The sequence below is a fragment of the Pinus tabuliformis genome, chromosome 7 (assembly GCF_031772625.1).
Source record: "Pinus tabuliformis cultivar Carrire ecotype Pingquan chromosome 7, CPIR1, whole genome shotgun sequence".
Classification (NCBI taxonomy): Eukaryota; Viridiplantae; Streptophyta; class Pinopsida; order Pinales; family Pinaceae; genus Pinus; species Pinus tabuliformis.
Window position 1 is genome coordinate 284,468,671 of NC_142293.1, and position 13,782 is coordinate 284,482,452.

A 13,782-nucleotide genomic window follows, 5' to 3' on the forward strand; every position below is an offset into this window, starting at 1 on the left:
TTGAAAAGCACACCACTCTTTCAGAAATGAAATTGCATGAAATGAAATCTACTCTAAGGGATCATGTGTGCATTATCAAATCAGGATCCTATGAAATGAATCATCAAAACCACATGACATGAAATGAAAGCAAAAAAATCATTATTAACCTCTCACACAGGAAAAGATATGAAAGAAATAAAAACAATCACTTTTAACCTCTCACATAGGAAAAGATATGAAATAAATAAATCTTAATCTATGAAAGCAATAAATATTAATCTATGAAAAGCAATAAATCTCACACATTGTAGGTGGCCAATCCAAAAGCATGAGAGATGGCAAGTTGAGAGGCTCTCAGTGCAAGCATTACGAATAAAGGTGAACATCACTCATGAGCATGGTGCTAAATCTAAATTCCGTTCATAAGTAATCTTAACTTTCCACCTGAGTATCTCTAACTTTCTACGTGCCTTTGAAAGGAGAAGGCTCTCCTATTTATACAAGAACATAAAAAGCTACCTCATTAATGGAGGTCCATTATTCTCTCCCTAGATCCCTAGAAAATCTCATAGAGTTACAACAAAAATAGGTAATGATGAGACACATATCCTCTTTGACCTTTATCCAAATCTTCTTCCATATCTTGAAGGGAATTCGAATTTGTGCATTGGAGGCCACATGTCATGAAACTCAAGCCACTTTTAAGTATTAGCAAGTATATGTCATTTTTCTATGTTTTAACCATAAATTCACTTGAAATACTAGAAATCATTAGCTTTTGGAAAACACAAAGGTAACCCATATAATTATGAAAATGGAGGCTAATGAAAGGTTATATAGTCATGGAGTTGCGACATGTGAGTGAAATGGTGGCGATAAAGGTGAAAGTGGATGATATTTTGAATACATTTTGGAGGCTCTACAGAACTACTTCCCTTACATCATTATGAATGATGGATTCATATTATGAATAATGGATCCATATGAAATCCAATGAGGTCGAAACCACTCTCAAACATCCTGAGTCATTTAATGGTAATGTCAAAAGTTTAAGTAAAAGGATGAAAATGAAAGATAAAGGAGAATGTCACTTTTACTTTAAAAATTTAACATTGCCATGAATTGCATATCAATACTAGGGTCATAGGCTTGAATATTATGCTGCCCCACTCAAAAACTCTTGTTTCTTTGAAGAAAAATTGTGTTCGGAACATCCTTGCAGAAATATTTTTGCGAAGAAAGCCAGGAAGCGATTTTTTTTTTGCGGGAGCGTGCTTCCAAAGCGGATTCGGGGGGGCGCTCCCCAATAGCTTTGACTTTACGACCTTCCTTTAATGTTTCATATACTGACTACAACAAGATTATCTTCGAATTTTACATATTTTTCAAGACTTGAAGATTAATCCTATGTGGGACAATATTGTAGCTCAATAGATCAATCCTCTACAAGTTGTCTCATGAAGTGGCAATGCATCTCAACATGTTCAAGTTGTTCATAACAAATTCTACTCCAATGATTCTCTAAGAAATGAGTGTAGTCGATCCAAAATCTCTTTTAGGAAGGTAGCAAAACTTGTACAGACCATCCTTAGGATCAAGGATTCCTTCAACAAGACCTTCCTGACCATTGTTCACATCCTTCGGAACAAAATAATCTAGCAAAAATTCAACATTGCTACCAATCTGGGTAAGTTGAGATACAGATAACAAATTGGAATTCAAGCTAGATACATGATACACATTAATGATCACACCATTCTAACACTCAATATTTCCACAACCTACGATAGTAACTACATAATCATTCACTACAATGTTTTTCTTTTTGGTAGCTTGATTTAAGGGAGAGGAGAAAATTATTTAGCCATATAAAGTATACAACCAGAGTTGACTATCCACTCACTTTGTGAATTGTAAGCATGTCACATCTAAGAAGTTATAACAAAAAGCATATAGTAATTTTCCTTACCTTCTACTGTTCAATGTTGAGCATTAGTCAATTGTTTAGCCAATATGTCTCCTTCAAGGCTCCTAACCCTCTCTTCCAGATCTCTAGTCTTCTTCTAGCAAACCTTCTCTATATGTCCCAACTTTCCCCAATAGCTATAGGATTTCCCCAACACAGTGAAAAAACTTGATAAAAGGCCTTATGCATACAATGAGAAATATCATTAGATCAGTACTATAGATCTGTGGATCGAATAAGCTTGTGGTAGCACAAAGAAACTTTGGTTTTTCTTCGATTTCCTTCTACAAGGTGGGTACAAACTACAAACCACAAACGAAGTTTCTACAAGTTTGATGTATCATTGTTTTGGTTGGAAACCATACACAAAGGTAAAAATCAATGGTAATGATAAATTTATTCGTCAGTTGCATTGGTTGTATGATTTTACATAACATGTGTTCTTTCTTTTGAGTAGATTAGGATAGGATGAATAATTTATTAGGCATGAGCATTAGATTAGTTTAAATTTTTTCATTCATTAAAATTTCTTTAGATAGTTGTCATTTTTCCTAGTGTGATTTCATTTCATTGATATGATGTTTTTACATGCTTTATTGTAGTATATATTTGCCTTTTCATTTATATTCATGCTAGATATTTCATTTCCTAGATTAGTTGTCATTTCATTTTAATTTTATTTCCATGTTAGGAAGGGATATGTTGAAAATCAAAGAGCAATTTAAAATATTTGATTTCTCTTAACTATGATATTGCTTGTGATATTATTTCTTTAGATTTTGCTCTTTACTGTTTAGATGAATTATTATCATCAACCAGCTATCAAAATAAGAAGATCAAAATGCACAAGTACACAAGATATTGGCACCAAGCCAGGGAAAAAACCTCTCCAAACTGTGAGAGGAAAAACCCTTTGAACTCTTTCTTATAGAATCTTTATTGAGAAATTACATGACCCAAACATTGACTCAATAATACCTTCAACATCAGATGACAATACCTCCAAACATGTACCCAAACATAATGTATCCTTCTGCAATTCTGAACAGTATATCAGGTTTGTAGCAAGAGTATGACAGTCAACAATGATGGTCTCAGATAGGCTCTTCTAGCCTCTTTCTATCTTCGCACTTCGTGTAGACCCATCACACACATAATAGCCTCTTGATCTGAGATTTTGTGATACCAACAGAATGACAGTTATAGCAGAGATAGGGCTCTTCTAGCCCTTTGATGACTTCGATCTCTTTTGCACTGACTTCCTCATGCAAACTGCGGCTAGATTGGATCTATAACCCAGCAATATACCCATATGACATGATGCCCTAGATCAGATCAGAATGTCGCACTTGAGAGCAGGTTTGGTGATGAACTCGGATGAGGGAACAGACTTCCTCATTGATTGCAGCTACCCTTCTTCTTCGACCCTTTCACTTCGCTATCTGTCATGTAATGAGTGAGGATGATTGTGTTGTGAGAAGGTGCCAATGCAACCTTTATATATGCTTGCTAATCAATGAATGAATTGAATTGATTTACAATGAGCAATGGCGCTCGATAAATAATACAAATGTATTTACAGAAATAGAAACAGCAAGTTTCTATTAAGAAAATAAAAACAACAAGTTTCTTCTAAGAAACTGCTAAAAAGATCACATACGATCTTATCCGAATGAGCATTAAACACTAAAATAGCATTTATTCTAATACCCTCCCTTAATGCTTAATCTATTTACAACACCTATAGACCCTTTGAATTTTACAAACTTATCAGGACCAAGGGGCTTGGTGAAGATGTCTGTTGGCTGCTCCGTGGTGGGAACATACAGCAACTAAATGGGTTCGTCTTCAACAAGCTGTCGAATGTAGTGACAATGGGTTTCCACATGCTTTGTTCGTTCATGGAAGACTAGATTCTTGGCAAGTTTGAGCACTCCCTGATTATCACATAACAAAGGAGTAGGACCTGCCAGGGAAACATGCATATCTGCAAGCATACGTCGAATCCAAACTGCCTCACAAGATGCCTTAACTGCTCCCCGATACTCTGCTTCTGTCGAGGAGAGACCACGGCTTGCTGCTTCTTACTAGTCCATGTGACAGCACCGGATCCTAGACTAAACACATACCCAGCTGTAGATTTACGATCATCAACCGAACCGGCCCAGTCAGAATCTGTGTAACCACTGAGTGTAGGATCGAAACTCCGAGTGTGTAGAAGTCCATAATCAAGAGTGCCACGCACATAACGCAACACACGCTTTGTTGCTATACAATGATCAGCCTTAGGAGCTGACATGAAGCGTGAAATGTAGCTCACTGCAAAACTGATGTCAGGTCTAGTGGCAGTAAGGTAGATGAGGCTACCCACTAATTGCCTAAATAAAGTTTCATCCACAGGTGGTGAAGATGACTGAGCAGAAAGTTTGAGCCCTAGTTCCATAGGAGTCGTAGCAGGTTTGCAATCCTACATTCTGAACATGTCCACAAGATTCCTGGCATACTTGGACTGAGAGAGAAAGATGTTGTTTTCAGTCTGCCAGACTTCAACCCCCAAACAGTAATGAAGAAGTCCCAAATCTGTGATATCAAAAGTGTTGCACAAATCTTGTTTGATCCCATGGATCAAATGTGCTAAACTGCTAGTAATGATAAGGTCATCCACATAGACAACCACAAACAGAATATCATCACCAGTATGTTTGATATACAGGTTTGCATCAGATGGACTCCGCTGAAAGCCATGATCAGTTAGGTACTTATCAATTTTCATGTACTAAGCCCGAGGAGTTTGTTTCAGACCATAGAGTGCTTTGACTAATCTACAGACTTTCTGTTCTTGACCAACAACTTTGAATCCTAGAGGCTGCGCCATGTAGACTTCTTCCTGTAAGTCACCATTCAGAAAAGCACTCTTTACATCCATCTGATGGAATTTCCAACTGAACTGAGCTGCTAAGGCAAGGACGAGCCATATGGTACTCATCTTGGCTGTAGGAGCAAAGGTCTCCTCATAGTCTATGTCTTCCTTCTGTGAGAACCCTCGAGCAACAAGGTGAGCCTTATACTTGTCTAGGGTTCCATCAGCTTTGTATTTCACTTTATACACCCATTTGCAGCTAATGGGCTTCTTCCCTATAGGAAGATCAGAAAGGGTCCAAGTGTGATTCTTCTGAAGACTCTGGAATTCAGCTTCCATAGCCTATTCCCACTCAGGTATACCCTTAGCCTCTAAATAGCTTTGAGGCTCAAAAACAGTGTGTAGATTAGCCATAAGAGCAAAATTGGCTGTAGGCTATTGTTTGCACTTATTTCTGGAAGTTCTACCTTCAAGGAGCTCATTATCCCGGAGATCACCAATAGTTTTAGCCCACCATTTAGGTCGGAGAGTAGAACCAATATCAGGATTAGGTGGAGGAGGCTCAGGAACAATAGGAACAACAAGAGGAGGATTATTTTCCGGAGGAAGGTCAGGTAGTGCATCATCAAATACTGATGTTGCATTATCCCTCCCATCAGGGGAACCTAACGGAAGAAGAACACTGTGAGGCAGATCCTCAGAACATTTCTTAGAAGAAGGAGACTGAAAGAACCCTTTGTCTTCATCAAATACTACGTCCTGACTGAAGCTAAGATGACCAGTGTCTATATCTATCATCCTATAGGCCTTGTGGTGATCACTGTACCCTGTCATCATGAGTTTCTGGCTTTTGGAATCCATCTGAGAGCGCTTAGCAGCTGGAATCCAAACATATGCAACTGAGCTAAACACTTTGAGGTCACTGATCTTAGGCTTACGGCCAGACCAAACCTCTTTTGGAGTCTTCCCCTTAACAGCCTGAGTAGGTGATCGGTTAAGAAGATAGACAGCAATAAACATTGCTTCAACCCAAAATTTGTTCAGAACACTCCTGTGTTGTAACATGGAATGAGCCATTTCAACAACCGTACGATTGCGACGTTCGACAACACTGTTCTGCTGAGGAGTGTAGGGAGTAGTTAACTGGCGTTTGATGCCATGAGTATCACAGAAGTTCGAGAAAGCAGAAGAACAGAATTCCCCCCCATTATCTGTCCTAAGAGTTATGATATTACAGCCAGACTCTTTTTCAACTAAGGACTTAAAAGTCTGAAAGATACTAAATACATCAGATTTATTTTTTTAGAAAGTACACCGACATATTTCTACTGAAATCATCTACAATAAGCAAAACATATTTGCAACCAGTGATAGAAGATGTATTCATAGGACCACAAATATCAGCATGAATTAACTAGAGTACCTTAGATGCGTGCCAATATTCTCCATCCTTGAATGAAGACCGATGTTGCTTGCCAGCTTGACAGGCGTCGCACACTCCCAACTGCTGAGTCTGAATATTAGGTAACCCTGACACAAGTCCCTCCCGAGATAGCTGAGAGAGATACTGAATGTTTAGATTCCCATTTCTCTGATGCCACAGAGTGCTGATGGGAGAAACACATGCTGCGAGAGCCACTTTTGGAGAATCACCAGTGTCAAGAAGCCTGTAAAGGCCATGGTCTTCTAGGCCAACAGCAACCGTAAGACGAGCTTCCCTGTCTATAATGGAGCATTTGTGTGCACTGAACACTACATCGAGTTGAGGGGAGTTCCTCATAATCTGGCTGACAGACAGCAGATTAATTTCCATACCAGGAACATAGTACACATTCAGGAAGATGAGTGTGCACCCACCAGACTGGATCTGAACTGTACCTCTGCCAACCACTGTGTACTCCTCACCTCCACCAAATACCACGGAATCACTGAAAGATGAGAATTCCATAAACCAGACACGCTTGTTAGAGAAATGACGAGATGCGCTAGAGTCAATATACCAGGCAGAAGACGGGACATGATCTAAGGACCTCTTAGCCATAAAGGCGTAAAAGGCAGATTCCATTTGCTCGGAATGTTCTGGAACATTCTCTATCTGATGGAACCCTCCGTGTTTCTTCTGTTCAGAAGCAATCCTCTATCGGCAATCTTTCTTCATGTGGCCGAACTTGTGACAGTAATTACACTACACATTTTTCTTCCTAGCAAGATCAGAAGGCTGAGAAGAACCTTTCTACTGAAAGGACTGAGAGGACTGATATTTGGCAGCAAAAGCATTTTCTGAGGAGGCTGATGAAGCACCACTACCAAACTATTGTTTCCAACGATCCTGCTGCATGAGTTTGGTGCATAACTCCGGAAACTTCAGATCAACATTAGTGGAGGTAATGTTGAGTGTTTCTATGAAGTGCTCATAAGGTTTTGGTAGACTTTTCAGAGTGATGACTACCATATCTTCTTCCTCCATGGTCCGACCAATGGCTTCGAGCTGATCTCAAATGTCTTTAATCTTGTTAAGATGTTCCTGTAAAGACATATGTTCGTCCATTACGATGGAGAACAACTGATTTTTTAGAAAGAAAGCTCTGCTCTTGTCGGATGTCTCGTGCAATTCCTTCAAATGTTGCCAGATTTCGGCAGTTGTCTTGCCGGAAGGAATTTGTGGTAACTGATCATCAGTCACAGAGAGTTTGAGAAGCATAACAGCCTCTCGATTTTGATCATCAAACTTATCTTGATCTGTACCAAGTGTACCAGAACTAAGCTCTTTTCCCAAAATGAGCTAGTCAAGAGTCAAGACGCCTATATTCAAAAATGGTCAACACTCTATGTTTCCAGATATTATAATTGGTGTCATTAAAGCGTTGATTGCCTTCCAACATCAGATTGGTTAGCGAGGCCATCTCCACATTTTCCCAAGACACGGAAAACAACAAAGGAATCTGGCACAGATTTCAATGCAAATGTTAGTTGATCTGAACAAAATCTAATAGGTGCTGGAAACAAAATTCAAATCCGCTAACTCGAAAATTGAGGTACAGAAAATGATGCACCCAGAAAATTCTGACAACTACCCAGTTGAGATATCACAGAAACCACATCAAATCTGTAATCGGAAACATTTCGCGACAAAAAATAGAATACCCTGGTCAAAAAACGAGCCACCAAAATTAGAATTTTAGTTTCGTTTGAATTCGAAATTTACTGAAATAACCCAGAATCCGCCCACGAAACAAAACCCTCGCTTAACACCAGAATACGTACAGCGTTGCTTTAACACCGGGACCAGAAAATGCTGAATCGACCGCCGAAGAGGGTTGACTGTCACGTAAAAAATGTGCTGACTATGCTATGATGCTCGAACCCTCAGCTTCTTATATCCTTCTAAGTGACAATGGCGTAACCTGGCATTTCTCAAGCACTCGAGGTAGCCACAGGATTTGGTTGACTAGAAACCAGACAACTTCGAGAACTAGCTAAGTAACACAACTTCAAGAACGACGAACAGCACGGACTCCATCGACGATTGAAGGGTAAAACACGGACCTCGTCGCTCGCTTGAAGTACTAGGATGCTCGGTCTTTTCCCCTTTCTTGAATTCTAGAACCAGAAGCTCTTCTCAAGAGTCACTCCAAGGATCGATCGATGGACAGAATCGAGTGACGTTCTGGTGTCTCAAATATGGAAACCGATCCCCGGTCGCTGGATATTTGAGTGTGGATTCTGACTATGCCTGGTGTTCCACGACCAGCCACAATAGCATAGACGGATTCTCGAGCGTTGGGCGTGCCTACGTAAAGGTAGATGCGTCGGACGTGCCTGCGTTGACTGGTTCCAACTATGTCATAGGAATAGAGGGGAGCAAAATCGGAGCGCTGATTAGAAGGGGAAACGCAATGACGTAAGAGAGTATCCTTGAACAGAATGCGATGATCGACTTCCTTGCAACGTAGAAAGCCACACCCACTGTAACCCGGAATCAGACCAAATCCGACCCAACACTGCACAGACAACACTGGTATGAAAAAGCCTTCGGAAAGACTACGGCTCAGAAATTATGACGCCTAGAGAAGAAAAATTTAATAGAACAATAACAAAAACAAAAAAAAATCAGACTCCTAGAGAGCACATACGATCACATACGATCTTATCCGAATGAGCATTAAATACTAAAATAGCATTTATTCTAATACTTGCCTCCTCACCTCTAGGCCAACATGATCCTAGATTAGGCCGACATAATGAGAGCCTTCCAGAATTGTCCAAATGAATTATTTCAAGTGGTTTCTTTACATCTATTCCATGGGTACATGTTGGAGTATCTCATCGATGATCTAGAAGGATTTTTGAGATACAACAATTACATTTATATGTGTAACAATAGATGCTTGTCTTCCTTTTACATGACTCATCCTAGGGCTCTTCAATTGGAGCCACGACTAGACCAAGACAAATAAAAACCAAAAGAATAAAACTAAAAAAAAAAAAAAACTTGATACCAAATTACATCGTTACAATATTTTACATTATGAAGACAGCACCTAGTTACACTATTTTCAACAGGTTAGGACTTTTATTCGACTCTCTCTCTTTATTCTACGTTGTATTGGTTGAGTTTTTTAGGTGATAAGTGGAAGATTAAGAGGTTCTCACATCCTTCGAGTTGAGCATGTGTCCAACGATTGGAGCTATTTGTTACCCCTCATGTTAGTAGGGGTACATAAAAGCTTTTTGTAGTATTTATCACCACCATTGTAAGCCCAAGGACCAAGTTGAGATTTTCATGGACCATCCAAGTGGAATGTTCAGCCTGTGTACTATTTCTGACAACTGACCATACTGAGCCATTAGCAAAGTAAATCGTGGGCCTAATTGAGGAGATTTGTACAGGTTGACCCCTTTGTGGGCAATTAAAAAGTTGTACTGTAATATTTTATGAAAAGATTACTATGTCTCCAACTTGTGGATGACTAGCATATTACTATTCTAGAAACCCTGGTGCTACTTGTTATGCTTGTTGAAAATAAGAAGAGAAAGAGATGCTTTGCACTACTTGTGGGATGCAAGTGTAAGAGCCAAGGATGAGCTTTGATGAAGAAACCAGATTCGGTTAGGGGTGATTCCTTGCTAAGTGGAGTCGATGGCTGGGTTTTCATGGTTTCCCTATCTAGGTTTTGGACAGCTCAACACTAGACCAGCCTGTGATAAGTTGTGAGAATGTACACATAATTCATCTCTTATATAAGACCAGCCTGTGATAAAGTGTTTCGGCTATCCAATTATTTTGTTTTTGCATATTGTTGTCTTCTTGATTGGGTAAATTCCAGCACATGTTGTTCTTGCTGGTTTGACATAACAAAGGGCTGAAATTGTTAAGATATTTAGCATATATCTTGAAGATAGGGGGGCAGATTTACTGCCACAATAATGTTCTTTCAATTCTGTTATATGCGTGAAAAAGTGTGCCCTGAATGCCGTAACTTGTTGAAATTGAAGTACACTTGTTTGGTATCTTTTCTGTTGAGCTGCCTAGTGATTTGGTCTGAAGTATTTGCTGCTGTCCACTGCTGTAAATAAATATTTCAGATCAGCCCCAAGGCTGAAATCTCTGAGTGTTATATCTGAGAAGCCTATAGTGAGGGGTGAAATTTCTGAATGTGTCAAAGTTCATGAACCAGAAATTTCTACAACAAACAGTTCATCTCTGGAGACAAAACCCTGAAACTTAAGGGTACAATGCGTACATCTGCTAATCCAAGAATGATGGAAGACACAACAATATCTAATACATTATAGGCCTTCAAAAGCTCATCCATATAAATGTGCATGCATGCATGCAAAGGATAAAATCAAAGAAATTATTGAGAGTTGGGCATATGATGTATACCTGTATGTCAACAAAACTTGGAGATGCCCGTTCAATTCTTGATTGGCTTCCAGAGTCTTCCTTCACTACAACTTTTATAGAATAGCTTGTGTTGGGTAGAAGGCCCCTAAGTCGATATTTCCCTGAACTGTCCGTTGTTGTTTCTTCATAATAGCCTTTTGAGAGTGATCTTGCCTCCAAAGAAATGCCTTCCCTGGACTGCCCTGAAAGCGACGTTACAGTTCCCAGAACACTGCAAGCCACATTAGAACTGATCTGATAAGAATCATTTCTGAAAACAAGTGTTTCAGATTGCTCATGAACTTCCATTCCAAGACTCAATCTTACAAAGAATTGCCAATGATATCAAGCCTAAACCAAGACCATCTTTCGACTCATTCTAGAAGTAAGGTGGGGGGAGCTTCAGACATGTGAAAAAAAGGGCTGCATTAGGTTTTAATTCAACAAACTGACAAGTATCAATCAATGCCACTGATGATCATTTATAGCCAACACAATATTACACTTGAAATCTACATCAGAAGACTATAGCACAGGTAAATTTCTATTCCGAGTCAAACCCTAAAAATGCAACTGAACATTCATTTTCATCAGAATTTCATCTACTGGAACAATAGCTTTTAAAAGCATTGCTAGACTAACTGAGCAATATAGGATAAGCCAGGACAAGGATGTTTTTACAATACTTTTTTCTTCCTAAATGTTGCATATTTAAGATTGCTAATAACCCCAAAGAGAGATCCTGAAATAAATGGCAAAAATTGTTCTGTATTTGAGTTTTGACAGTATGATTGATATATTTGGGCATTCATTGCATCGTTTGTTAAAATTTGGTATGACATTCTTTCAATTGGTCAGAAGATTGTAAAAGGTTGGCCATAACATTATTGTGTTTAAATACCATGCATTTCTTTCCCTTTTTGGCAGTATTAAGTTCAGAAGCAGTAAAGTTTTCTGCACTGAGATAGACACATCTATGGTTTGAAATTCTATTTTGTTTTTGCAGTGAACAACAACAGGAAATTGTCTATTCAAACTTCAAAATCAAACACACTTCTAGAAGTCTATGTTGAGAATTTCTTGAATTGGGAAGACATAGTTGTAAGTGTTGCCATATGGCATACGTGCTCTTAGATTTCTGTATTGATTTTTTATTTTCATAAGGTTCAAGAACTGCATATAATATAAGGAATTGATATAGCATAAATTGAAGCTATATTCCTGAAGTCTTCACGTGATAATGCAAGGTTTTGCTAAGTAAAATGCACCATTAGTTTCATAGGCATTAGGAGGAAGATGAGGTTCGCCAATTTTTGTACAATGTTATTGAAGATTAAATGATATATGTCACGTGTGTTTGGGATAAATTACTATTCTAGAGGATCATAGGTTTCTCAAGATACAAATTACTATTTTAGAGGATCAAAGCAAGAGAAACTTTTTCTGTATTGAGTTTCATGAAACTGCAATAGAAAATAAATTACGCAGACAAAACCAGCAATTCACATAAAAATATGTATTTATTAATAATGAATATGAATGGATGATTTACAGGATGAGAGGCCCGGGCTTAAATAAGGTCTACGTGCTTCTTGGTGAATGGGCATGATCTCTGATCATGCCATGTGCCCTAATTAACTAATTCGTTTACAAATACTAAATTTTTATACAACATTGCCTTTCTCCCAAAAAGATGCTTTGTCCTCAAAGCATACATAATGACGGATGTTGTTGACGAAACGCTTCAGTTTCCCAAGAAGCTTCTTCTTCTGGTTCTTCCTTCCACTTGATCAAGTACTCTTTGATTACTCGTGATCGGAGCTTCTTTTCCTTGGCAGATATGATACCTTTCGGCTCTAAAATGACCCTTCCTTCATCATCTAAGGATGGAAGTGTTGTTTGCGCTGATTGATGGTCACCAAGTGCCCTTTTAAGGTATGATACATGGAAGATGTTGTGAACACGACTTTTATCCGGAAGGCTTAAACTATATGCAACTTGGTTGATCATGTATGTTCCATAGAACTTTGGTGCCAATTTATTTTTTCCTTTTTGTTTCAAAGACAATTGTTTGTATTGCTGGAGCTTTGACAAATACCCATTCTCCAACTTCAAATTCTCTCTCGGTTTTGTTTCGGTCAGCTTGTTGCTTCATACGGTTTCTTGCATTATTTAAATTTTATTTTAGTGTCTAAATGATTTTTTGGGTTTCTTCTAGTTGGTTTTTAACCGCTGGTAGATTCGTCTAGATAGTAGCTAGATCTTTCCATTTCGGAGATTCGTACCCATACAAAGCTTGGAATGGAGTCATTTTTGCTAAAGTATGATAAGTAGAATTATACCACAATTCAGCGAGATGCAACCATTGAACCCACTTATTTTGTTTTTCTGTAGTGTAACAACGTAGGTAGGCTTCCAAACATTTATTGACAACCTCTGTTTGTCCATTTGTTTGAGGGTGGTAAGCGGAACTCATATTTAGGTAGGTTCCTATGTGGTTGAACAATTCCTTCTAGAAATTACCGTTAAATTTGGCATCTCTATCACTCACAATGACTTTCGGAAAACCATGTAATTTATAGATATTTTTGCAAAATATCCCAGCGATTTGTTTAGCTGAGTCTGATTTCTTCATTGTAATAAAGTAAGCATATTTGGTGAGCCTGTTGACTACTACGAAAATCTTATCCTTGCCCTCAGATACAGGTAATCCCTTCTTCCCATTTCTGATTCGGAATGTTTAAGGGGTCAAGTAATCCAGGGGTCATAATATTTTCACTTTTATTTCTTTGACATTTGTCACATTCAGCTACATATTTTTTAATATCATGACTCATCCCCCTCCAAAAGAATGATTAACGTGCATTGTAGTAAGTTTTAAAGAATCCTACGTGTTTGGCTGACAGTGAATCATGTGAGACTCCTTTAGTATCTTGGATTTAAACTTGGGAGTTTGAATTCAGATAGATTCTTCCTTTGTACCATAGAATATCGTTCTTCCATTCAAATTTTGAGTTCTCTAGAAGGTTATTGATTATCGCAGTTATTTCTGGATTCTTGGCATACTCACTTCGAACCTCATTAATC

The 13,782-nt window shown here is 38.5% G+C and overlaps 1 protein-coding gene across 1 annotated transcript in view; it reads right to left on the reverse strand.

The window, feature by feature from the left end:
- The window catches only part of LOC149246976 (Carbohydrate-binding-like fold), a 312,430-nt gene that overhangs the window by 7,973 nt on the left and 290,675 nt on the right, over positions 1 to 13,782 (reverse strand). The window contains exon 24 of the mRNA XM_089458086.1: positions 10,696 to 10,927. Coding sequence (XP_089314212.1) covers positions 10,696 to 10,927 — 232 coding nt within the window. The remainder of the gene's footprint in view (positions 1 to 10,695; positions 10,928 to 13,782) is intronic.